Genomic DNA, 27818 nt, shown 5'->3' with positions numbered 1-27818 from the left:
AAGACATACATTTTCTCTCCTAGTTACCCATGTATGTTTTGTGTCCCTACCTTGACGGTAAGGTTTTGAGGGAATCGCTGTCTTCTGCTTCCCAGTGTGCCTTTTAGTAGCAGTACAATGCTGGGTACACAGCAGATGCTCATCAAATATTTCTTCACAGGATTTAATGAGACTAATGGATTTTGGATGAAGGTACTAATAGATTTACTTTTTGCCCCTTAAAAACTCCAAGTGGTGATAATGGTGATATTATTTCATTATTGTAGATAAATCATGTGTGGCTAAGAATGTGAACTCTGCAACCAGACTGCCTGGATTTGAATCCTGGCTTAGCTACTTACTAGATCTGTTTTCTTTGGCAAGTTACTTAACCTTCTTGTGCTTCAATGTCCTCATCTATACAATGGGAATGATAATAGTACTGTACCTATCTCATGGGATGATTATGATGATTAAGACAAAATGCATTAAATGTTAGCTGATATATTCTACCTTTATTATTATTAACAGTGAATATTACACAAATCCAATTTTAAGTTCTTAGAAGGTAAGTTCTTTGAGTAGAAGGACTTTTAATATCTGAAAGCCATCTATCAGTGTGGGTAAATGTAACTACTACTTCTGTATTAATTAAGGAAGTAACCACCTTTGCTTGGAATAGTAACAACAGAAAGGGAGCAGAGCTAATTAATTTCAACTTTGCTACCAATAATGTCTCTTCTGTCTTACCTTAGGAACAATCTGCCCTGTTCCTAAGGGAATAAGATCAATAGATAAATAAATTTCCCAGATTAGCTTTCACTACAACCAAATGTACTTCTTATAGCTTATTTTGAATTGTATGTTAAAATTCTATTCATTCTTACCTAAAGAAAGGCAAGGCATTATTTATTCTTGTTTTTATAGTGTCTCTTCCTTTTTGTCACCATTATTGGCCAAAACGTGTTCAACGGATGTATTTTTTGTTGTCTTTTTTTTTGAAACTGGGTCTCACTGTGTTACCCAGGCATAATCATGTCTCACTACAGCCTTGACCTCCCAGGCTCAAGTAATCCTCCTGCCTCAGCCTTCCAACTAGCTGGGACCACAGGTATGCACTGGCATGCCCGGCTAATTTTTAGTTTTTCGTAGAAATGAGGTGTCCTTATGTTGCCCAACTTGGTCTTGATCTTCGGGGCTCAAGCCATCCTCAGCCTCCATAAGTGCTAGGATTACAGAGGTGAGCCAGTCAAGAGATAGGTAAAGCAGAGAAGGGAGTCACAGAAAGGTGAGTTTAGCCTGGTAAGACATATTTGGCAGACAGCTGTTGGGAAAATAAGATACAATATTTTGGATTCACTATTTTCTTGACCCAACAAGAAGAAATACAAAAGACAGTTATAGAGCAAAAAGGAAATACTCTTTGCATAGCTTTGGTGCCTGTATTGCTTGCTGAACCCCTTTATTAAAATAATAGTTTATAACATTTGAACAATGCCCTCTTCTATACATTCAGTAGACTAGTGTTAAGTTTTGCAAGGAAATTGGTGATGCACTTGACCTATGAATCTGTGATATATTCAGTTAATGTTTTAACTACACTGATACCAAGTATAAGGTGATAATATCCTGACTTAAGTTGGGAAGAGTGGAAATGGAGAAGAGATTGCTGTAAATTTACTTGAAAAACAGGTGCTTTTTCTTTTATTGTACAAAAGATTATTTCTTGGATTGTATAAAAATATTTATATGAGTGTTGAAAAAGCTTGAAAAGTAGAAAGAGGCAAGCTGCTGAAGTCTTAGAAATATATATATCCTATTTTAAAATATGTTTTAGTGATCAGTTTCTTTGAATAACTTTTCTAAGGGTATGGAAGTTAGAAGAGTTCAGTTTGGTATCAAGACATCTTGTTTACACTTTGGTGATAGATATCCATTGCTTAGTGGAAAGCACACCTCCGTAGGAATGTGAAAAGAATTTCTGCTGACAAGGAAGTATGCTCAAAGCATCTCACTTATAGCCTTTAGAGGCCACTAGTATGCGATGTTTTTGTGTTTTACAAATGTAGACCTTCTGCAGGTTTTCATGCCTCGTGGATGGTGGCCAGACTTAGAGTTGATTATGAGTTCCTGTCTATCGTTTCTTTTAGCCTTTAATTTTTCTTTTTTTTGAGACCGAGTCTTGCTCTGTTGCCCAGGCTGGAGTGCAGTGGTATGATCTTGGCTCACTGCAACCTCCATCTCTTGGCTTCAAACGAATCTCCTGCCTCAGCCCCCCGAGTAGGTGGGATCACAGTCACATGCCACCACGCCGAGCTAATTTTTATATTTTTTGTAGAGATGGGATTTCACCTTATTAGCCAGGCTGGTTTCAAACTCCTGACCTCAGGTGATCCACCCACCTTGGCCTCCCAAAGTAGATTTTGTTTTTCTTTTCTTTTTAATGGGGGACTTGCTGTGTTGTCTAGGCTGGTATCTTTAACTCCTGGGCTTAAGTGATCCTCCCACCTCAGCCTCTGAGTGGCTGGGATTACAGGTGTGCACCACTGCACCCAACAAGAAAGTATTTTTATTATAGAAAATTTCAAACGTAGACAAAAATAGAATAATAAAGAATTTTCATGCCATTCTTGTTGTTTTATCAGTCTCCTCTCATTTTTCTTTTTCTTATGTTTACAGAACATCCCAGACAACCTATCATTTCAACTATAAATATCTGTCAGATATGGGCATTATAGAGAGTCACGTTATATTGTCATACACAACAAAGTTAACTCTAATTCCTTAATATTATCTAAATCTTTTTTCTCATTTTCTAAAAAATGTCTTTTTACACTTAATTCTTTGCATTAGGTCCACATAATGCATTTGATTAATACATCACTTCAGTTTCTTTTCTTTTTTTTGAGATGGGGTCTCACTTTGTTGCCCAGGCTGGTCTCAAACTCCTGAGCTCAAGTGAACTGCCTGCCTCGGCCTCCCACAGTGCTGGGACTATAGATGTGAGCTTCCAGTGCCCGGCCAGTTGCTTTTAATTCATAATAATTCACATGCCACTCCCTGCCTGTTTTTGAGGGGTTGGTTATGCTATTGAAGAACCTGGGCCATTGCCTTTCCCTACATTCTGGATTTTGCCACTTGTATCCTTGTGTCATATAACCTGTCACTCTTTCCCTATCTTACCTGTAAACAAGTAGGTGAATTTGGAGGTTGCCTGTTATAATCATTCATTTTTTAAAATTGTACTTGCTGTTTACATTAGAAGACATATAATGTTTGATTGCCCCACTTTGTTTTTTGATCCAGTTTCCCTCTGTTGCCCAGGCTGGAGTGCAGTGGTGCAATCTTGGCTCACTGCAACTTCTGCCTCCAAGGTCCCAGCAATTCTCCTGCCTCAGCTTCCTGAGTAGCTGGGATTACAGGTGTGCGCCACCACACCCAGCTAATTGTTGTATTTTTAGTAGAGACAGGGTTTCACCATGTTGGCCAGGCTGGTCTTGAACTCCTGACCTCAGGTGTTCCACCACCTTGGCCTCCCAAAGTGCTGGGATTATAGGTGTGAGCCACTGTGCCTGGCTGATAGCCCCACTTTGTATGCTGATTGATTGGTGGGTTTATGGTGGCAAAGCCCCTTGTTGTCAAGTTGTGTTTCCCCCATTAACCAACAAAATCTGTTGGATGACATTTGACCATTTGCAGATTTCCAGGTTTGTCCGTCTTTCACATATTGGTTTGAACTTGACATTCATTGGTGATTGTTGCCTAAATAGTTATTTCACTATTGTTACATTTTAAGAAGAGCTAACTTTGATTTTGTTAAAAAGTGATACAGAAATTATTTATTAAAAAAAAAAAACTCTTTAAAAAACCTGTGAGCACAGTCTGAGGTGTCTGAAAATTCATTTGTTCACTATGCACTCTACCGTTTTCTGTGATTATACCTTGTAAAAGAGGTGTCATTGTGATAGATAAGAATGTTTAAAAGTTGTGTTTAGCTAAATTAAGGGCCCCTCTAGTTACTTGTTTTTGAATATGTTGTCTTTAAACAGTTTTATGGGAACAGATTTTGATCTAGAGTCCTGTTTCTGGATTATCATGGATTTGTGGTTTTTATCTATATTGGGGATTCGGGACTTGCTCCTTCAACCAAGGAAAATAAAATTCTAAATCCATATAGGTCACTTACTCTCACTGCTGTTGTCACATATTTTTTCTATAACCCAGGATGGCTATTGTTTAAATATCAGTATTTAACTTTATATAGTGTTTCCTATGTGCCAGACACTGTACTTTGTAATTTGCATCTACTAATTTATTTAATCCTCATATGATTATCATTTCTGTTTTGTAGATGAGAAAACTGAGGCAAGGAGGTTAAGTGATGTGCCCTGGCCATGTGGCTAATAAATAGCAAGGACTAAGATTTGGACCCAGGCATTGATTGTAGAATCCATACTCTAAGAGAGGGAGAGAATGGATTATCTAGTGTCTGTATTACTAGAAAAATACCTCAGGTGTAGTGTCCTACTGGCCTTGGAAGATAATCTGTTTATTCAACATATAGTAATCTACACATATATTTATTTTGTTGATTGTGTTTGCTACACATATATTTATTTTGTGTACACATGTTATATGTTTAGTGAATACAGACACACACATATACACATACATTAAATGTCTACCTAAAGAAGCAAATATTTGGGGTTTTCCCTTTGGAAAGTCCTTCTTGATGTAGAATCTTTTTTTGAATCTCTTCACTTGATGTTAGAGCAGAAATAGTACCCAGATTATGATCTAGGGTAGAGAGAACCTTTGAGGTCAGAGTAGATGGAAAATCAGGAGAAACATAGCAGACAGCTTGAGGTCACAGATTCACACTCTGACCCTTCGACCCTATTTCCTTGAGGTTAAAGCTGCTTGTTACAAAGCAGCTACCCAGATAAATCTTAGCTATATAATTTCAGGCTACTTTTGGAGCAGAAAACCAAATAGCTGGTATCTATCTAGTGCCAAAGAAACAATTTTTCAAATTATCCAATCATGATAAATAGTGGCCTTAAGTCTCTGATTACAGAACCAAGCCAGGAGGTACTGTAGAGACTATCTTGTTCTAAGTTTATTCCTGCTGTCTCTTTGCTTAGCAATTTTTTTTTTAGTTGAAGTAATGTGTCTTGTATTTTAACAAATTCTTAAATAATTCTCTTTTTCTCTTTTTTTGCCCTTCATTCTGTTTTTACTTTAGCATGTGTATTTATTTCTGCCAAATGTTAGTTCAGATGGGAGTTGTAGACAATTTGAGCAGGCATGTTCTTTCACAAAAAAGTTAACCACCTTTCCCTTTCTCTGTTTTTATGTTTGGATTGTGCTTGTTTTGTGTTGGTCTGATAAGAGGTTAATCTGTGTGAACAAGAACATGACTAGATCCTCAAGAATCTGAACGTTGTAGTAACAATCTGAATAGTTGTATGTTATTGATAGGGATAAGATAGAAAAAGATGAGGGAACGTCCTCAGGTCTGGTGCTAAGACGTACTTATCTTGTGTCTTTGAGTCTGTATTTGAAGTTACTTTCTTTCTTTTTTTGGGGGGGGTGGCGGGGAGACAGAGTCTTGCTCTGTCACCCAGGCTAGAGTGCATTGTGCATTGTATGATCTTGGCTCACTGAAACCTCTGCCTCCCGGGTTCAAGTGATTCTTGTGCCTCAGTCTTATGAGTAGTTGGGACTACAGGTGCATGCCACCACACATGGCTAATTTTTTTATTTTAGTAGATACTGGATTTCACCATGTTGGCTAGGCTGGTCTCAAACTCCTGACTGCAGGTGATCTGCCTGCCTTTGCCTCCTAAAGTGCTGGGATTATGCGTGCCATCCCTGGCCTGTGTTTGAAGTTTCAAGTGGCCTATGCCAGTGGTAAAACTTAACAGTAAAGGTCTCAAGGGATTGATTCTCTACATATATAGTGGGGATGGGCTTAAAGACAAAATACTTAACTTTTACTTATTCTATTTATAGATTCAAATATTGATGCTGTATATGATTTTGGTAATCATTATTGCAGGGTTAATTTTCTTCACATATAGAGAATTTCTTCAAGTACCTAACATGTTTTGGTAAAGATGTTTGTGTCTTCTCACAGAAACAGATTTCCTGAATTATCTTCCTGGCTTCTATGCAGCTTTTCCTTTTTAGTAAGTTTTGCTTGAAGAAAAAAACGAATTAATTTTTCTTCTATATTAAAAACTTGCCTTTTCACTTAGATAATAGATAACTCAGTTAATAGAGATCATATTACTATTTCTGCAGAATTCATTTCCCAGATTTTTTTTCATGGCATATAGTTTTAGGTACCGAGTTACAGAATTATGGGATTTTATGGCATAGCATCTTTCAAAAAGGATTTTTTTTAAGGCTTCACTTTAAAGTTGAAAAAACAAAAAGAGTCAGTTGTTTAGTTTCATTGATGATTGTTGTATATGTCTTCTCATGCTGGTTGTTGAGTGAGGTGACTAGCTCCTCAGAGGGACAAACCATACAATGAAAGGGAGAAATTTGAGAAATGATTGGATTTGGTGTAGTAGAAATTCAAGACGGATATTATGTTGGACATGTTAGCACAATTCTATGTGCATTAATGGAGACAGGATAAACGAGAGTTCTACTTTTGTGGCTTTTTTTTTTTTTTAATGTTAGGGTCGGTTCCAGTGCGGTGCCTAACTGTCCTCTGGAAGGTTGACTTCTCATGTCTGGTCTGTGTGTGTGGGCAGGCGCTCCCTTGGCCCAGTCCCTTGTGTTTGCTGTTGCAGCCAGTTGGTATTCACTTGGTATTCATGACGTGAGCCATAGCAGGTGCATGCATGAAGAAAGCTTGAGGTTTCTTTTCACAAAGTTATTGATGTTTGTATAAGTATATTTTTACTGGCCATCTTTTTACCGATGGAGGGTGTCCAGGTTCTTGGCATTTGGAACAAATAATTGAACAAAATATACAAACAAAACAAGGAAAGAATGAAGCAACAAAAGCAGAGATTTATTGAAAATGAAAGTATACTCCACAGGGTGGGAGCAGGCTGAGCATAGAGGCTCAAGGGCCCTGTTAAAGAATTTTCTGGGGTTTAAATCCCCTCCAGAGGTTTCCCTTTGGTTACTTGATATACAGCCTACGTAAACGGTCTGATTGGTTGCGGAAAGCAAAGGTTTGACTAGTCAGAGGCTAAAGTGAAGCTACAGAATTGCGCATCTATGCAAACAAAGACTTGGCTGCAGTCAGTCTGGTTGGTTGGCCAATCAAAGGCTAAAGTGAAGTTACAAAGTTACACTTCTATTCAAATGTCCTATTGGTTTTCCCTCTGTCATGCAGAAAAGGAGGGGCCTTCTATGGAATTTTGATTTGGCTCTAGGCTGAATTGGCCTTAGGTTCCCTGCCTCCAGACCCTATTTTCCTGCCTCACTATAAACTCTTGGTCTTGGTTCTCATGGTTTTCAAGTCGTTTCTTAAGGGCTTACAAGATGAAGAGTCACATCATATAAATAAATAAGAATTTTGTGGTTTTTCTTTCCAGTGTATTATTATCTCATAATCACTCCCCATATTCTTCAGACTGTCCAGAGCAACACTCATAGCTGGCATCCTTGTCTTGGTCCCAACTTGTTAATGGGAGTACCTTTAGTATTTCATCATAAGATTTGACTTGATTTTGATGAATATTTGTGAGTGTTCATACTACTTTAACCTGATAAAGTACCTTAGTTCAGCTTTGACTTTGTAAATTAAGGAGTATACAGAACATGGAAAGATCAGGAGAGAGCAGAAAATGTGTGAATGACTGAATAATACCCAGTAGAGAAGCTAGAAACCTGATATATTTATCCTAGAGAAGGGAAAAAAACTAGGGGATGATTTACTTATCTCCAAGTATAGGCATTTTGGAGCTTACAGATCATCTTCAAGAATGAAAAAACTGTTCACTTTTTTCCTTTGGTAAACTTTTTATTGAACAATAACATACAAAGAAGTATATCAAATTTAAATTTTAGATGGTTTGCCTCTTCCTCTACCCACTCCACTCCCTCTCTTCCTTCATCTCCCACCCCCACTTCCCTTTCCTCTTCCTCTCTCCCTTTCCAGTGTAGTGAGAGCTAAAAATAACATTTGCTTGCCTGAGGGCATTGCCGACCTGAATTTAGGAGAAAGTTAGATCCACTCATTTATCTGAACATTGAATGATGGGCCGCTTTTACCCCTGTGCTCATAGGATCAGGAATCCATTCTTGTCCTTTTCCCTGTGGTCTATAAAGACCCAGAGCTGGGAGTTAGTTTGTTGGATCTTGGGGCTACAGTAGCCCTTATCGGAGTTGATTTCTCTAGAATTGCCTTATGGGTCAGAGGTGCCTCCTGTGGTGAAATGTAGAGTGAACTCCCCAGGTTTTCTTTGTCTTTACTTCCAGTCCTTGCTTACTTTGTGAAATAGATGGTCAAACTTTCATTGATATTATAGTCTCTTAACTTGCATGGCTCTTAGGTTTTTAAAGCTTAGGTCTTGATGTTTATTTTTATTTTTCTTTTTGCATTGTTCTCCAGTTACTGTGTGCTAGTCTTCCTTACTAGGTCATAGGTCTTAACCCCCTTTCTTGGGCCAAAGATATTTGTATCACTTTCTTCTAATTTGAAACTTTCAGAATTTAGCTCTTCCTTGTCATTTGATCTAGATGTTTATGTGGTTTAATCACGGTAATCTGCAATATTATTTTCCCAGTTAGAGTTGTCACGTAACATTGATAATACAGGCTAAAAATCATGAAATTTGAGATTATAGGTTGCATAAAATGGGTAATTCCAATGTCAGAATCTTCATTCATTCACCAGATAGTTATAGAGCCAGGCACTATACTGGGTAACGAAATGTAGTGGCTAGTATGACACTGCCTCAAACTTCATAGAATTTAGAAGAGTTTAGTGAAATGTCCTTAATCTCTTCTAGATTGGTGGTAGTAGAAGGTCTTGAGCTTTAGAATCATACTGTCCTGGGTTACAGATCTAAGCTTTCCTAGCTGTTAAAGTTGAATAGCTTCAGATAATTGTTTATACTCTGGATGTAGGATAAGAGGGCCTTTTACCCAGGGTTAGGGTTCAGATTTCATTGGTAAAGGTGTGGTTGTAGCTCATTGGGTAGCAGAGCAGTTCTCTGGCTGCTTGGGCCAGAGCTAGTACACAGTCGCTGGGCAGCAGAAAACCAACCCTGGTGGGTAGGCATGCAGAAGGGAGTTGGGGTGGGCACCCCACAGTGCATGCAAAGTCTGCATTGGGAAGGCTGTGTTGAACAGTCCTTCAGGGTCCAGATGAGCCAGGCCTGGTAGGTGGGCATGCAGAAGGAAGTGATACATGGCATCCTTTTTAGGAGGGTTGCAGGAAACAACTCTCTGGGATGCAAGCCAGCAGAGGCCTTCAGGAGGCTATTGGGTGTGTGAGGCCTGGTGTCCCTGCTCTCCACGTCTACAGGAGCACAGGAAAGTAGTCACCAGGCCTCGTGTGGTCGCTGAGGGACAATGTGCTTTGTGCTCTGTGTGTATGGTAGGCAGAACACTACCATATCGCCCCATATACTTGCACTTGACCTTGGGGCAGGAGCAGAACAGCAAAATCACAACACTTTTCAACCTGAAAGACAAGCTAAGCTCCCTTCTTCCTGCGTTGTCCCTCTAGCTCCCTCTGCTGACCAGGCTTAGCATCATGTGCTCTGTGAAGGAGAAATTTTGGAGCGTCCAGTCCATTATTACAGAGCTGGTACTCAAGGGTGAGTTTGGAGTTAAGAGGCAATAAATTGATGACTGGCACAGAAGCCAAATACAAGAGCAATGACTATATAATAGACAAGTACAAGAATACAGATTCCACTTTTATAAGGTAAAGGAACAGGTAAAACTAATCTACACTGTGAGAAGTCAGGCTAGTTGGTTACTTTCGGGGAAAAGTGGTAGTGAATGGAGTATGGATTTGAGTGCTAATGTTCTGTTTCTGGATGTGGATGCTGGTTACACAGCTGTGTGCAGTTTATAAAGAGCTGTACTTTGTATCATACTGTCTGTTAGACTTCATTAAAATTTGAAATATGGCATAACCTGATTCAAAAAGTAAAAGCTTTAAAACAAGATCCACTCTAGAATAGAGGAAATATAAAATAATCCAAGGTATCTCATCCTTTTTCTTTTAATGTTTAAAAACCATTTGAAGGTTGTCTAACTTAATGTCTAAAAATAGATATCTAATTCATTCAACAAAAATATTAATGACCAAGGAGTTCGAGACCAGCCTGGCCAACATGCTGAAACCCTGTCTCTACTAAAAAATACAAAAATTGTCTGGGTGTGGTGGTGGGAGGCTGAAGCAGGAGAATTGCTTGAACCTAGTATGCAGGGGTTGCAGTGAGCCAAGATTGTGCCACTACACTCCAGCCTGGTGACAGAGCAAGACTCTGCCTCAAAAAAAAAAAATAAAAAAAATAAAAAATTAATGGCCAGACCTTTTTTTTAAAATCAAATTGGTAACTCTGAAGTCTTCAGTAGATCAACTTATACCATTTTGTTGTTTTTACCAAGTCTCTGAGCAGCAACTTCTAAGCTTTTTTTATGGCCTCCCAAATACCTCTTTGTTCTTAGTGTAAATGAAATCTCACTGCTCTCTTCTGTAAGTGTTGTCTTTGCTTTTATCTGTGTCATATTATATCGTTTTTGCAGCTGACAAATCGACAGACCTCCTTTTTCTTCACTAAGAGATTTGGAAGCCCTCCATATAGGAGTTAATGATAACAACAACTGTAGACTTTGGTTTGGGAACTGGTGGTGATAGGAGAGACTCTGTAGCTTTTAAAAGCCGTAACAGAAGCAGCTCAGTACTGTGATTTGTTCAGGAGTAGGTAACTCTGGGAGCAGAATCTAAGGAATCCACCAAGTTAGCGGTTAAACCTGGATCCAAGGGATGAATATGGAATCTAGAAAGAGTTCATGTTCACAGAAAGCAGAGGTTGTTAAGAAACTCTGGCATTACACTGTGGGCAAAATTTTGGGAAATTTCAAAGTGGAGCCAGCTGCTTAAAGCTCAATTGTTAAATCAAAGTGAGTAACATTAGTAGACTAATTCCACTTTTGTGGACAGACTTTGATATCTCCCAGTATATAGGGTATGAGGTTGTTTTGTGCTTTGAATAGGTGATGATATTCTTGTATATGGGGTGGTTTTGGCCAGGGCAAGAGTTACGGCAAACATGTAACATTGAAGGCTAAGAATCTAGAGTGATTCCCTTGCAAAAATTATTTCCTTATCATCTTTGACCCTTAAGTTGTTTGGGGGTAAAGGAAGAAAACAGCATAAGTGGTGAAATTAGCCAGTGGGCCCTTCATATATACATTCATTCCACATACTTGCCCAACCAGTATATGTGTTCTGTACTTATATTAATGGTCTGTCCTAGATACTGGGGACACACAGGTGAATCCAATGCAGTCCCTTGGCCCTCTGAGTTGTTATTTTGTATTCCTCTCTTTGAGGGCTGCCTTCCATCACTTGCCTGTGATACTGGGGACACACAGGTGAATCCAATGCAGTCCCTTGGCCCTCTGAGTTGTTATTTTGTATTCCTCTCTTTGAGGGCTGCCTTCCATCACTTGCCTGTGATACTGGGGACACACAGGTGAATCTGATGCAGTCCCTTGGCCCTCTGAGTTGTTATTTTGTATTCCTCTCTTTGAGGGCTGCCTTCATCACTTGTCTGTGATACCCAGTTTTGCACCAACTCCTTGTGGATTTTGATGAGCCTTTAAGAATTTGATACTTGGATTTCATATACAACCTAATTTGAGTTTCCTGACTTTCAATTTTTTTCATTTTATTACTAGTCTGGGCTTGTACTGCCAGCAATAAAGATTGTCATTTTCAAATTTAACATCTTGAGGAAAGTTGCCTATGATTGAAGATATGAGTCTCATTCTGCGCATGTATTCTAGAGTAGCAGTTTGGAAATTTGCTGTACTCCAAACTGGTCATCTCTATCTAGAAAAATCTTAAATCATGCCATTGCAGCTGGTTCTCGGTGCTTGAACTGACGATGGAAGGGAACATTGGAACAGGTAACGTAAATACAGTAGTACCTCAGTGTCCACAGGGGATTGGTTTCAGGCCCACCCCACCCCCACAGCCCCATGCCAAAATTTGAGGATGCTCAATTCCTTATTTAAAATGGCATAGTAATTGCCTACAACCTACTCACATCCTCCTATATACTTTAAATCATCCCTAATATAATATAAATGGTTTGTAAATAATTGTTATACAGTATTTTAAAAATTTGTATTTTTATATTTAAAAATTTTTATTTTTTTGTTTTATTGTTATTTATTAAATATTTTTGGTCTGCTGTTGGTTAATTCTGAGGATGTGGAGGGCTGACTGTATAAGCAGGAGGTGATATATGATAAGAAATTAAATTTGTATTATAAAATGGTTATCTTTTGATCTGGAAATTGGTACTATTTACCAAGAAACGAACAGGCTTTACTCTGTGATTCTTGTGCTCATTCTGGGCATGAATTCTGTCATCTCTCAGGCCAGTCCCCCTAAAATAGTGCCCCATGCCAATCTGAAAACTTTACTTTTACAGGCTGGCAAGAAATGGAAATCCTCTACTCGTGCATAAGAAGCAACTGCACATGGTCCCCTCAATAAGGATAGTGGTTTGGTTAGGGGACCTTATCCATAGGAACAGAGTGGAGAAGGGAACTTGTGGATAGACCATTGGAGATCTTTCCAGTTTCAGATATCAAGACAGCACATAATATTGGGCCTGAATTTTAGGCTTTACACTGCATAAACCATTGTGTGGGACTTTGAAGACTTTTTTCCATTCTCCCCAAAGCTAGTAGTTATCCCTTCCCTCACTATCTCATTACCCCTTCATTCCTCCTCCTACCTGCTCTCTAATAAGCACTAGGAAATACAATCTGTCAGGGAAAATGCATGGCATAGTGATTTCATGGTTGAGTTTCAGCCCAGATCTTTTTCTGGATTAGAGGTCTTCTAGCCTGGCTGCCTATTAGAATCATATGAGAGAGTTTTAAAAAATTATATGGGGTCTCACCTCAGTCCAATTACATTGGTGTCTTTTGGAGATGGGAGTGAAGTTGTTGTTTTTTTTGTTTTTTTTGTTTTTTGAGGCGGAGTTTCACTCTTGTTACCCAGGCTGGCGTGCAATGGCATGATCTCGGCTCACCGCAACCTCCGCCTCCTGGGTTCAGGCAATTCTCCTGCCTCAGCCTCCTGAGTAGCTGGGATTACAGGCATGCACCACCATGCCCAGCAAACTCTTTGTATTTTTAGTAGAGACGGGGTTTCACCATGTTGACCAGGATGGTCTCGATCCCTTGACCTCGTGATCCACCTGCCTCGGCCTCCCAAAGTGCTGGGATTACAGGCTTGAGCCATCGCGCCTGGCCCATGAAGTTTTTTTTTTAACGAGCCTTTTATTGTTGAGAATTGCTTCTCAGGGATGCCAGCAGAGTCACCATGTCTAAAACCAAATGCCTTATCTTACTCCATGGAGCCAGCTCTTCCCATGGACTGTTTTCCCCTCTTAATGGTACTAATATCATCTTCCCCATCTCCCAGGCTGGCAAAGTTAGAATTCTCTTTGTATTTGTTCTCCCACTTTCCGTAGAATGGTATTTGTCATTGATCTAGCTTTGTTAATCTCATTTCATCTTTACTGTTGCACTTCTAGACTGTTGGAATTTATTCACAGTATACCTTTCCAACCTCTGCCCACTCTCTGAGTGCCCCAAACAGAACATTTCCAGTCCTGGTCTCTCACTTTAATATTTTCATTTGTCTACAAGGCAGCTTGATGTAGTACTAAGAGAGCCAAATTGGAACCCAGGAAATCTAATTCTTATACCTCTGAGTCAATTTGAGGCTTTGGGCAGATCAGTTGACAACTCTAACCCTAAGTTTCATTATCTTAAGATAAAAGGATTACTCTTTCTTCACTGTGATTCAGTCTTCACTGTTCCTTCAAACTTAGCCTGTCTAAAATAGAACGCATCCATCTACTCTCCCAAAGGTTACCTCTTTCTCATGCCCTGTTGCTTCTTGCCAATACCAGCATTCTACCGTTAGGCCACCTAAAAAGAGAATCCGTTATCATTTTCATTTTCTTGGACTCTATGACTTCACTTCTGTTTTATTTGCCAGCCTGCTGTTTACTGTTACTTCTACCTGGGTATGACTTGCTTGTCTTTTGGGCCCCAAGCCTGCCCTTCCTATTCTACCTGATGAATCTTTACATCAAGCAAACTTTGCTAATTTTTGTCCTTTTCTCAGAAATCTTCAATTAATGGCTTCCCATTACGTAAAAGATTACATTCATCACTTATCTCTAGCCCCAAACTTCACCTGCCTTTGCTGGTTCCTCATCACCTTGTTCGTTACCTATTATACATGTTAGATGTCTAGAAACAATTTTTTAATTGAATTTCTCATTAACTTTGGATTAACACATCCTTTAAGTAAGATTTCAAAAACATTTTATTAACTTTTTTCACACAGAAAAATTTCCTCTTTTTGGTGAGGAATTCTTTGAGTTTCAGCAAATGCATGTAGTTGTGTAACCAACATCACAATCAAGATACAGAACAGTTTCATTATCCCCTAAAATTCTCTTTATTTTTGACCCTCTCTCTACCCCCAACCCCAACCACTGGTATGTTTTTTGTTCCTACAATTTTACCTTTTCTTGACTGTCATATAAATGAAATCATACAGTGTATAGACTTTTCAATCTGTCTTCTTTCACTCAGCGTAATACATTTGAGATTCATCCATGTTGTGTATATAAGTAATTTGTTCTTTTTTATAATTCTCCTTTTAAAATACCTCCAGGAGTGAGTTTACATTTGGAGTTGTGAGTTTTTTGTGTCTTATATGCTGTTTTGGAAAATGGGAAGAGAAAATGTCATCCAGATAATTTTTAGTGCCCCAAAACTTGTTTAAGCTATTTTGTAGGTGTTTTCTCATTTCAGTGTTGACAGAATAACTTTTTGTTCTTAGCCCATGTGGCAGGCTTATATGATTGGCTTTTGTACCAGTTCTACAGATGAAGAAACTGAGACCCAGGGAGATGGAATAAATTGTTCAAATCACACAATCCTTGTGTTCAGAACCTAGATATTTTCACTTCCAATTCTACAGATACTGCTGTTCTACCACAAAAGGTATTAAATTGTAATGAGTGAAAAGGTCTTGTGTTACTGGTGAGGCCTCTTGAGACTGAATATATAGTGCTGTTTGTAAAGCCCTTTGTCTTCCCCCATAAGATTATAACTTGAATTTTCAGGGCTCTGAAGCTCGAATGGGCTTGGCTGTCAAGATATTGGTTTATTCAGTCCTGTGATCACAGCTGTGTTCATTCCTGATCTGGGTCGATTGACATTATGGCATAGGGTCCAATAACAACAAAAAAATACAGTCAGATTTTACCTTACAGTGCGATATATGATAGCTCTAGAGGGGCCTGGCCACTTGCTTCTGCTGCTGTTTTTAATAGTGATTCTTATCAAGCTAGTTGATTTTTATCAGCAGATTAGGAGTCACAAATGATTTTTTCTGACCGAAGAAGATGAACTGGAGTTGATATTTCCCCTCTTAAATTGTGCAGATATGTCTCACTCATTGTTAAGTTAGAGTTGGACGCATGACCTCAGAAATCCCATTCAGTTCTGATTCTGTTAATGCGGCATTGTTGAAGTATTTCTGGACTATAGAAACTTCCTTAGTTTACACCTTTCTATCATCTCAGGTAAAAGAGATTATAGAAATTATAGCAACACAAGATACTGCTTCAGGTTAGTAGTATTTAGTTTGAATAGCTGGAGGAAATTCATTCAGTGAGTAAAAGCCTTGTTATTCAGCATTTGGCCCACTGGAAGCTTCTCAGAATGGACTTTCCTAATACTCTCGGTTCGGTAATGATTGTTTATTAGGAAGTTGTTGTCACTCTTCTGCTACTGGTTTTTGCCATATTCTCACAGACAAGGATTAAAATCACTACTGTTGATTTGCCTTTGGCTTAACATTACCCATATGTAGGGTAACAGAGCTTTTATTCTATAATTAATTCACTGAATGTTTAAAACACTTTTTTTGAGGAGTAGACTCTTACGTTAATGTTAATGATGGTAATGCATCCTTTCAGGCCAGCCAGGCACAGAGCTTCCTCAGTTTGGAAGTGATGACAGTACTAGTGTCGTCTCACAAGTGATAATATGTGGCAGATCTTTTAAGTTAGGTGTTTACATTTTTGGAGAGATGGATTTTTAGTCCAAGCTTTATAGCTATGTGTATGATCCTTCTCTTTTGACCTACTATTGATAAATCCATATATGCTATTAGTATATTTACTCATTTATCAAATACTATGCTAATATTAGTTATGTAATAGTAGTCAAGATATGGTCCCTGTCCTCATGGCCCTCTTTTAATCTTGTAGATACTTTTTGACATGTAGTCTTGAGTTTAAGGTGATAGTTTTTCTCTAGCCTGTAGTAGAGAACATCAGAAATTCACCGATATAGACTTTCTTTGGCCTGACTTATACACAAAAGATAATTTTTCACTGAAGTTGATCTAATTTACAAATTGCCACATGTTTCAAAGAAAACCTTTGGGCATATAAACGAATTCATAGATTAAAAAAAAAAAAATCAAACCCTTAGTATATTATGGTGCTCTGCCTGCCACCCTTAAGGCAAAAATAATTTCTCATCCAGAGCTTGAATATATAAGAAATCCTTAAAACTATTACAGAAGCCTTTCCTCATGCTAGTTTGAGTATTCTCGTTGTGTAGAAATGTTACCACTAGACCACAAGGTCATCTTTGAAAGAAAAGAGTAAGCTGGGCGTGGTGGCTCATGCCTGTAATCCTAGCACTTTGGGAGGCTGAGACGGGTGGATGGATCACTTGAGGTCAGGAGTTAGAGACCGGCCTGGGAACCATGGCAAAACCCCATCTCTACTAAAAATACAAAAATTAGCCAGGAGTGGTGGCACGCCTGCCTATAGTTCCAGCTGCTTGGGAAGCTGAGGCAGGAGAATCACTTGAACCTGGGAGGTGGAGGTTGCAGTGAACCAAGATAACGCCAGTGCACTCCAACTTGGGTGACAGAGCAAGACTCCATCTTAAATAAATAAATAATAATTTAAAAATGAAAAAAGTAACCATTTGTCATTTCAGTGCCCTTCCATTATTGGTTAGTTGACATGAGTTAAAAAGACCATAAAAATAAAAACATTAGAGTACACTCAGAATTATTGAATGTTAAAAACATACTAGCTATAAAGAAAAAAGAATGGTTGGAAGAGAAAGTTGAGGAAACTGCTCAGAGAGTAGAACATGAAGATATATATATATATATATATATTTTTTTTTTTTTTTTTTAATGAGACAGAAAATTAGAGGTACAGCCCGGTAGATTCATCGTTCAAATAGTAACATGAGTTCCATTAAAATAAAACAATAGGGAATTATGAAGAAATAATACCCAAGGATTTCTCAGAACTGAAAAATCTTGACAGTTTCCAAACTGTGAAAGAATCCACCAGTACCTAGCCTCATTGGTGAAAGTAACTCCAAGGCACACCATTTTGAAAAGATGATTCTAAAAGCTTTGCAAGAAGGAAGAGATGTAACATACAAATGGGCAGAAATCAGAATTGTTCAGATTCTTCAGCAGAAGTGGTGGAAGGAACAGAACAATGGAGTAGTGCTCTCAGAATTCCAAGGAGAACTCCAGCCTCTAGCCTGTGATTTGCAGCCCACCAGTCCATCCAGGTAGAATAGAAACATTTTCATACATGAAGGTCTCAAAAACTTACATCTCATTTTTAGGATTTTCTGGAGCATTACTAGATGTTGTACTTCACAAAAATGAAAGTGTAAAACTAGAGAGGAGAAACGTAGGAGTCCACCTTGGAGAGAGACAGAGGGAGTAAATCTCTGGGAGGATGGTGATGAGATGCTGGAAGCAGATGAGAGACAATGATTAAGACTCCTGTTGGAGGACTCTAGCTGTAATGACCCAAGAGAAGAAAATTGAACTTAGGTTGAGGGAGTTTCAAGGTTTTAGAGGAGCATTTTAGGAGAAGTTAGTGGTTCATGGAAAACCATGCAAATTTTAAAATGAGGTAGTTATTATCTTCAGGGAAAAAAATTTGCATGCAAAGTTTTAGCAAAGCATAGTTCATGGCTTAGCTGTGAATTAAATTTTGATTTGGTAAATAGGGGTGATAATAACTATATTGGGAAGATAACACTTCATATTCCATAGTACGGGGACTTCCTGTTTTTGAAAAAAAGTTTTATTGGAACACTGCCATACCCATTTGTTTGCATATTTGTCTATGGCTGTTTTCGCATCACAGCAGAATTGAGTAGCTTCAACCATATGGCCTACAAGGCCTAAATATTTATTATCAGGCCTTTTTATAAAAATACTTGCTGACTCCTCTTCCATAGGAAGAAGCCAATAAAATAATGCTTAAAATCGAAAAAGAAAAATCTAATAGCACTAATAACCATGTTATTTAAAAGAGAATGGAAAGGAGCAGAAGAAACAGCTGAAGTTCAAATGATTGCATTTTGGAATAGTGAATCAAGAATGAGGAGTAGAATGGAGACTTTATTTTTTTGCTTGTTTGTTTCAGGCTTTATGTTTTTATTGAATTCTTAAGCTAAGTACATGTATTTGAAAGGGTGTGAAGGAAAAGTAATGAGAAAATTTGATTGGATTAGTAGAACAGAATGAGCAGGAAAGAAAAAAGAGGTAACTAGTTATAATGAAAGTAGGAGTTTAAAGCTTTTTCAGAAAGTAAACACAGCTTTCCCATTCATTCACTTACTCATTCCGCAGGTAATCACTGAAAAGTCCACCACCAAGTGCTACACTGCAGAGCAGGGTTCCTCCCTGGAAGATGCTTGGGCACTCTGTAGCTGATGGCATGCACAGACAGGTGAAAGATGATGATAATAACATGGTGATACAGCTGCTTTAGTTTAGTGCCTATCACAAGATGCTTAAGAGATTTAGGCAGGTCAGGGAAGACATCTGGGAGAACATGACACCAGATCTGAATTTTGAAGGATGAGACCACATGAGGCAGGGCCTGAGCAAGACCTGAATGAACAGGCAGGAGTTGGAACCCACAGGTGTTCAGTATAGTTGGATGAATGGTGGAAAATAATATCAGAGCTGTAGACAAGAACCAGAGGCCAGATCACATATGCAGGGCTCTGTGCTATGAGGAATATGTTTTTATTTTGTTTTAAGACACAATACCCACTGAAGAGATAGCATCTGATTTTGTTTGCACTTTAGGAAAACATACTGTTGGTAGCAATGAGGGTAATAGGGGTGAGGGTAGAAGACATGGAAAATAGAGAAGCAGTTAAGAGGCGGTTTCAGGCAAAAATGACAACAAAAATATACAAGAATAAACCAGAGTCAGCTGGAGAGGAACCAGGGAGGGGATTCTGGATCAAAAAAAGGAATTATGGGAAAGGGAAGGAATCAAGGATGACTCAGTTTATACATATATATATGGTACTGATTTTCGGTTTGGAAGAGTTGTGGGGTTTTTTGGTGGTACCTGTGGAATGTCTCAGGAACTGGCCAGGATGTGGTTGGATATAGCCACATAGAGGTCAAGAGGAGGGCTTAGATTTGGAAATGTACAGTGGTCATTGTGCAAAGAGATGAAGTTTGGGAGTTGAGTAGAAAACTCAGGAAGCCTTTTTGGTATTGACAACATTGAACCCTGGGAACAGTGATATTTGAGGATTGAATTTTATCATAGGAGGAATCTAGGGAGGAAGCTGAGCCTGGAAACCTGCAATCAGTGGGATCAAGAAACCAGTGAGATAGAATTTTAAGAAAACAAAATGATCCATAGTTTAAAATGCTGCAAGGCAGTCAAAATGAAGCCTAAAAATGCCCATTAGATTTGGCAACTAGAGAGTCATTGCCAATAACAGCTTTAGGGAATTAATATGAAAGGAAGTAAAATTTCAGGTGTGTAGAAGATATGTTTGTGTTGTTACTGTTTTGAGATAGAGTTAAACCTGTTTCTTTGTTGAGAGGAGGAGAGCTATAGAAAGGGGCATATTTAGTGATAACTTAGGGAAAAGAAACGATTCTCCACCTGCGGAGCTCAGTCCCATTCCAGACTCTGGGAGTATAGTAGGAACAAGACAAAGTTTACCCTGTGTGTGTCTTTGTGTGTCAGGAACAGGCAATAAGCTTAAAACCAAATAGATACATAGGAAATCCTCACTTCAAGCAAAACAACATATAAGGAAACTAATTTTTCCTCATCAACATTGTAACAAAATGCCTTAAGTTGTTTCACTGAAAGTGGTTGTTTCACTTAAAGGCGTAGCTTTTTCCAAGAGTCTGGACATTAAGTAAAGTCTTACTATACTATGTCAGGGAGTAATAAGTACCTGGAGGAAAATAAAATTAGGATAAGAAGATAACAGCGGTGCTGGGTGGGAGGTGAGGGTGCTGTTTTTTGTAGGATGGCTAGGGAAGGCATTGCTGCTAAGGTGACATTTGAGGAGAGTCCTGAATGAAATGAGGAAAGAGTAACTGTCAGGTAATCAAGAGGCTGAGGTGGCTGAGAAGGGCGAGAGAGGGTGGATCTCAAATACAGATGGGAAGGTTAGTTGTCCCCAGGAGATGGGACAGTGTTGCAGAATTTTTGAACTGGAGAGAGAGAGAAAGAGAGAGTAACTTAAAAAAAAAACTTTGAAAGAAACTTGGCACCCATTTTTCTTAATAGGAGCATCCTTAGATGGGTGAGTGTTAAGAAGTAATGGGAGCTTTTATATTGTTTGTTTTTGCATCATTAAAACATGATCTTCGTCATTTACATCTTCTTTCTGTGACACTGGAGGGAAAACCATAAGGACTCTTCACCATGTGGGGGATGCCACAGATTGTCATCCCTTTTAATTCTCCTAAGGCCCTCTGAGGCATATGTTGTCAGCATTTTACAGGGAAGGAAACAAAGTCTGGAAGGGGTTTCTCATGTCTTGTCCTCATTAGAGCCCAGATTCAGACTGCTTTCTGGTACTGCAAACCCTTGCTATTAAAGTACCTCCTGTAGACTGCTCACACAGTAGAGATAGGTACATGTGTCCAGTTTGTGGGAGTGGTGGGTAGTAAGGTAGGGAAATGGGAAGTTGGGGGATTTCTTACCTATCGGACTGCCTTTGCGGTTAGGAGTCTTGGTAAGAGGTGTTTGGACAGGGGTTTGAAGAAGGTGGCATTCCTTAAGACATCTCTGCTGTCTTGATTTGTCAGTCTTCACAGATGAGTTATTCTCTGTCCATATTCCTATTCCTATTCCTATCTAAAATCCCCACGGCATAACAATGTGGGATTACCTTATTTATGCCTGCTATTGTTAAAGTGGTTCTTAAGAAACAATCTCAAGGTTGAGGATGGGCATGAGTAGATTATAAAAATGCATGTTCATTGTGGAAAATCTCAGGTGTGATTTTTAGAGTTGCTTCCTATACTCTGTCTCACAGTGTCTGAGAGAGTGATGGCGGGTAGAGGCCTATTAATAGCAAAGTTCTCCATCGTTACTGTGTTCAGTTGTCTCTACTCTCATCTTCTGTGAATATGAAGGACCTTGGTAGGGGTCTACTGGATATGCACTCATTTGTGTTTGCAAAACACACACTCTTGTAATGAAATAGACCCTTGGACTGAGCAGGGATTGTTAGGTTGGCTCTCAAGGTATAGTGAATTTAAGTCATTTTCTGTGAATGAACGATTGAATAGTGTAAACCTGATTTTTTGTTATTTTTAAAAAGTTACCATTACACAGCACCAAGGAACTTGAAAATGGCACAGGCACTGTTGCAAAATTTTTGGACTGGTGAGAGAGAAAGTAATTTTTAAAAAACTTTCAAAATGTTCTTATTGAAACGTCGCACCCATTTTTCTTAATAGGAGCATCCCCAGATGGGTGAGTGTAAGAATGGGAGCTTTTATATTGTTTGTTTTTACATCGTTAGCAGCTTACCTTCTTGTGAGGGTAATTAAATGCTGCACTCCTACAGAAGCACTCACACATAACACAGCAGGGAGAGCGGGAGTCCCACCAGCTTCCACCAGTTTCCCCAATTCAGAAGTTAGACACGTGATATTTTCCGCTGTTGACAAGTTTTCTGGTTTGCCCACACAGAATTATCTGTAGAATTATCTGTATTATGTTTCTAATTAAGTATTGAGACCCTGAAATTACTTTTTGATTTGTTCTTTATTGAACCAGAAGGATCTAATCAGAAGTTTTGAGTGATGGCAACAGAGGCTGTAAAGACATTTCCCGCATTGTGCAGAAATACAAGCTTTACGGTGTATCTATTCATCTATTCCTAGCACCTAAAATTTAGCCTTACAAAAAGATGACATTGTTATATGTATTTTCTCATGTGTGCCTTCAAAAAGGTTTAAAAAGTAGAGGTAATTTAAGAGTGTCTGTAAATTATGAGGTGCTGTTTGGAGAAGTACAAGTCAGTACATGCTTATTGAACACCTATTAATGTTGATGAGGTTTGTTACTTTGTGGGGTGGCAGCGTGCTGGTGTGTTTTGTGATCTGTTAGGGTACCAAAAATGATTTGACAGGAACACAAGATATGCCAGAGTTTATTTTCAGTGAACCAGACAGTTATTCTACAGTAACATCGCCATCATTCATATTTCACCTGCACATTTTCCCTGTCCCAGAGGATGGCCACGTCTGATGTGATGGATATTTTCACATATTACCCACCTCATCTCTGACCTTCCCCTGAGGGTCAGGTTCATTTCCTACTCATTCATGGCCTTGGGATATATTTCTTAAAGAGAAACTAGCTTACAAAAGGATTGAAAACGTTTATAGATCTAGTGGTACATTGTCTGGGTGCTCTTCAGAAAGGTTGAAACAGTTAAAAGTGCCATTAGCAATTAATTATAAGTAGGACCTGTTTTCCCACATTCCTGGCAGTGTTAGGGGCCCTGTTTATTTTTGTTCCAGTGCTAGTTTGTGGTAGTGAATCAAAAATCGTGCTTTCTGATGTCCCTGCTGCATCATACTTATAGCAGTTCTTTATACATTAAAAAGATAATTTTCTATTAACATTGGTAGAGTTTTCCTGTAGTGTTTTGTTTTGTTTTCTTTTGGAGACAGGGCCTTACTCTGACACCTAGACTGGAGTGCAGTAGAGCAAAATCACTGCAGCGTGGACCTCCCAGACTTGGATGATCCTTCTACCTCAGCCTCCCCAGTAGCTGGGACCACAGGTGGAAGTCACCACACCTGGCTAAGTTTTGTATTTTTTGTAGAGACAGGTTTTTGCCATATTGCCCAGGCTGGTCAACAAATCCCTAGGTTCAAATGATCTGCCTGCTTTGGCCTCCCAAAGTACCGGGATTACAAGTGTGAGCCATTTGCACCTGACCTTTCTTTAATTTTTCTTTTAATTGCTGTCCATAAGTTTATTGTCTTTATATGAAAAATTCTTATAGAAAACTGGTTTAGCTCTCAGCAGCCTGCTCCTGAGCTCTGAGGAAGCTTGCCTTCTTTTGAGCTACCCGATCTTTCTTCTGAGCAAGGGACATTTTGGGGCGGTTCCACCTCTTCTTAACTTCTTTCTTGGGCTTCTTTTCATAGACTGGATTCTCTCGTATAGCCACGTGAACTTTCTTATACATCTCCTCCATGTCTGGAGTTATGCTGTTCTTTATGTATTGAAAGAACTGTTTCTTGTAAGCATCTCCATCATCTTCCATTAAGTTGCGCATGTAATCTGCAACATTCTGGTCCATGATGTGCTTCCGGTGTACTTCTGCATTAAATTCCTTGCTTTCAGAATCATAACCAGGGAATCACTTGGTACTATGAGGGATAGACAAGCCTCCATCCACAGCACCCTTCAGGGCACCAAAAACTTTATTGCCAGTGGTAGTTCTGGCAAGGCCTGCATCCAAATAGTGGGTAAAGGCACCTGGCTGATCATCAATACTTTCCCCATTGTATTCATCACCAGTCACCTCCACTTGGCCTTCATAGATCTTGTCCATGCCAAACCTATTGAGAAGCCTGCGGGCCAGCAGCAGGCCAGTATAATACGCTGCAGCGTAATTTGTCAGGCCAACCTTCACACCATATTTTGGCAGTTCGTGTGCATATGCTGCGCAGACTATCACATCCCCCCTATACAGGCATAAGCAATCTGACAAATGATATCTCTGTTTGTTACACAAACTATCATCCTGTATTTGGGTGTGTTGTATTTATTTTTATCCTGTATCACCAAGCGTTTCCGAGCATAGTAATCCGTTTTACCCTCTTGTTGTCTTCTAAATTTCACTTGGTATCTCTTAAAGTAGACCTTATTCTTAACAACTTTAACAAACCCCATCCTGCGGAACAGAGACCCGTGTCTGCGGCTCAACAGAGACCTACAGGCCCAGCAGTGCTGAGAGGGGGCGGGGGCTTTCTGTAATTTTTAACGACTTCATTTTGTTGGGCAGAATTTTATTTGAGACATAGGTCTTATTATTGATAATACCCTTTTTTATTATCTGGAATTTTCCCCCAAACTTCTTTTTGACTTTGTGGAAGTTTGTGTTGGTTGAGAATATCAGTTTTCTGGGGTCTGATAATTCAAAGATTTGAAATAAAGGAGATAAACTTGCACAACATAATTTACCTATAACTGACTCCACTGTAATGAAGCTTAGGAGAGAAGTTTTTTCTTTTTTTCTTTTTTTTTTTTTTTAATTTTAACTGCCTCGATAACGAGCACTTAACCATTTATCTGGAATTTATGGCTTCTTGAGGTAAATAATTGTTCTATAAAACACTAACCCTTGCATTGATTCTTAGACGCATCATTTACTAACTGGACTTGGCTTTCTCTGATTTAGCCAGTTAATCTCTGCCCTCCTCTCCTTCCTCTTAGCACCTGACCATGCCTGCTTTCCAGCTACTTAACCTCCTTGGCTGCTGCGCTCTTTGCAAACAGCAGCAGTACCTTGGTAGACATGTTTCTCTAGGACAGAATCCATGGCATTTTGTGGTTCTTTTTTTTTGAGACGGAGTTTCGCTCTTGCTACCCAGGCTGGAGTGCAATGGCATGATCTCGGCTCACCGCAACCTCCACCTCCTGGGTTTAGGCAATTCTCCTCCCTCAGCCTACTGAGTAGCTGGGATTACAGGCACGCGCCACCATGCCCAGCTAATTTTTTGTATTTTTAGTAGAGATAGGGTTTCACCATATTGACCAGGATGGTCTGGATCTCTTGACCTCGTGATCCACCCGCCTCGGCCTCCCAAAGTGCTGGGATTACAGGCTTGAGCCACCGCACCCTGCTTGTGGTTCTTTTAATAGAACATGCCTCTAACTCTTAAGAGGAGAAAAATCTAAATTGATAGACAGTAAAATGATAAGCTGTAATTGCGGTCCCAAGGATGATTAGAATCATGTCTTTCATGTTTCTGTTTGCGTCTAACATGCCATGAACTCACTTAGAATTGGAACAATCTCACTTTAATCTTTTTTAAATTGCAAATTGACAAATTATGGTTGTATATATTTATGGCGTACAGAGTGATGACATCATTTATGAATACAATGTGGAATAACTAAATCAAACTAATTATCATATCTACCACCTCAAATGCCTATCTCACTTTAATCTTAAAGCTCTAATCTTAAAAGCTCTTATTAAAACTTAATGCCTACACATCACATTAATTTGGATATGAGAAATAATTAGGAAACTTAAGGGGAATTTGGTTTTCTGAGTGAATGGTGTTCTGTAGCTGTGTGGGATGACCAGGAAATCAAAGTCAACAAAAAATAGGAATCAGTGTTTATATCCCAGCTAGAACCAGAAGCCTGAGATTCTATGATCTTTGTATTGTTTGTTAATGAGGAAGGTAAGAGCTTCAGATCCGAGGCAGTAGTATTACTAGTTAGTGTTGCAGCAGCCCCAGATTCTGGGTTTCATAGACTAAAAGTTTGTTCTTTTCCCTGAGATGCCGCAACAGGCCTTTGTACCTCTAAAGACAAATTAGTGGGCTCTTACTGTGTTTACAAGTCATTTATGAGAAGTTCAGTGTCGTCAAGGGGCATTATGGTTGCCGTGGGAATAGGGGCTTAAGTCCTGGGTAGAGTAAAATCAGTCCTTTTAAGAAATTATACAAAGTATTGCAATGGAATTTTTTTTCAAGTAATAAATGCACGTGGTTTAAAATTTCAAGTAATATACCAACTCCTGTCTCCTTAGAGAGAATTGCTTTGAACTCTTAGCTCTTTTTTTATTGTCTATTTTTCTGTTTCCTGATTTATCCATTGTAGACATCGATTGTCTTCTTCCGAAAGGGATGAGGGCTTACCTTAGTTCCTCCCCATCTCCTAATACCTCTCAGTAAAGGCATGTTACTGGTTTTGCCCCTTTATTAGCTACCAGTAACTTTCCTACATGCAGCAGCTTTTATAACTGATTTCATCTACAAACACAGTATCTTTTTTACTTCATTTTATTGGGTACCATAAATTAAGGTCTAATAGAGTTAGACCCAATTAGGTCTACACTCAGGGCTCTGGGAGTCGTTGGACATAAATGTTCTGCAGAAGTAATCCCCTACTTCTTGTTTTCCTTGTGTGTTAGTTAATCTGGAGATACTGAAAATGTCTCATTTTGGGTTTTGTTATAATCTTTGACTTTTAAAAAATGTTTTACAGAAAGAAATATCTTCCTTCAATAGATGAAGATGAAAATACAGAAGAAAGAGAAGCAGGTAAGTGAGCACATTTCTTTTAAGTGAATGCATCCAGGGTATCTTAGTGCTTTTTCAACAAGGGGAGACACCTGGCAGCATTGGCTCCATCCCTTAACCTCTTAACTTCCCCTGTTGCCTGTATTATTGTAACTGAGAGCTCTGTTCTGAATGACTTAATATGAATTTTTCTTGTTGCTCAGTTCATCTTCACAGTAAATGTAATAGTAGGAGTAAATGTAATGAAAACTGTACATCAGAATATTACTCAAATTAGCCAAATAGAAGGGAAAAACTTCCTCCCTTGGAACAGCTTTCTGAGTCTTATCTGAAAGATGTGACCAATTTGTTACAGTTTATACATGTATGCTTCTGGATTTTTGGTTAAACTAAAAGCTTTCTTACTTACAAAATCCTTATTTATAATGATCTGTGGATGGGTTCTCCCTAGAGAGAACAGTGAAATAATGAGAAGAATGGGAGGATAACTCTTTGGTATTTGGTTTTTTGAAGGGGATGTGGAATGGAGAGTGTGATTTATCTTGCCAGGATCTCTTTCCTTGGTTGGTACTGCTTTGCTGTGGGTGGTAATATATTCAAAGGAACTCTGAGACCTCAGTCAGGAGGTGAATTGGGAGATTTGTCTCTGTCTCTTGGAAATGGGCTATTTCTGATGGACTGGTTTTTCTTTTACAGAATTGAATGATAACCCGGGAACTGGGGTATCTAAATCTCTGCTTTTCACTGGGACTCTGTAACAAAGAGGTTGGATGAGACTGACTTAGGGTTATAGTTCCAAGGACTACCCTCTGGTCTGTCCTCAGTGGATAGGTTGATTTTGGAAATTAATTAACTCATCTGCTGCCAGATGACAAGAAGAACAGTGACTAAATATTGTCTTCACACTGGATTTATATCTGTCCTAGCTCAAAGAGTTGTCAGCTGATAGGCAAAT

General features: G+C 39.0%; 1 protein-coding gene and 1 pseudogene across 2 annotated transcripts in view; one reads left to right on the top strand and one right to left on the bottom strand.

Moving 5' to 3' along the window:
• The window catches only part of CHD6 (chromodomain helicase DNA binding protein 6), a 202991-nt gene that overhangs the window by 26057 nt on the left and 149116 nt on the right, over positions 1-27818 (top strand). For both annotated transcript variants that reach the window (XM_078371699.1, XM_002806769.7), the window contains exon 2: positions 26829-26884. Coding sequence is in view for 1 of the 2 variants with exons in the window: in XM_002806769.7 (XP_002806815.5) it covers positions 26852-26884 (33 nt within the window). In the remaining variant the exon portion in view is untranslated. The remainder of the gene's footprint in view (positions 1-26828; positions 26885-27818) is intronic.
• LOC103792896 (large ribosomal subunit protein uL18 pseudogene) lies at positions 23496-24610 on the bottom strand (annotated as a pseudogene).

Source organism: Callithrix jacchus, chromosome 5 (assembly GCF_049354715.1).
Source record: "Callithrix jacchus isolate 240 chromosome 5, calJac240_pri, whole genome shotgun sequence".
In the NCBI taxonomy this organism is placed as follows: domain Eukaryota; kingdom Metazoa; phylum Chordata; class Mammalia; order Primates; family Cebidae; genus Callithrix; species Callithrix jacchus.
The sequence above is the reverse complement of the archived record's forward strand: the minus strand, read 5'-3'. Positions and strand labels throughout refer to the sequence as shown.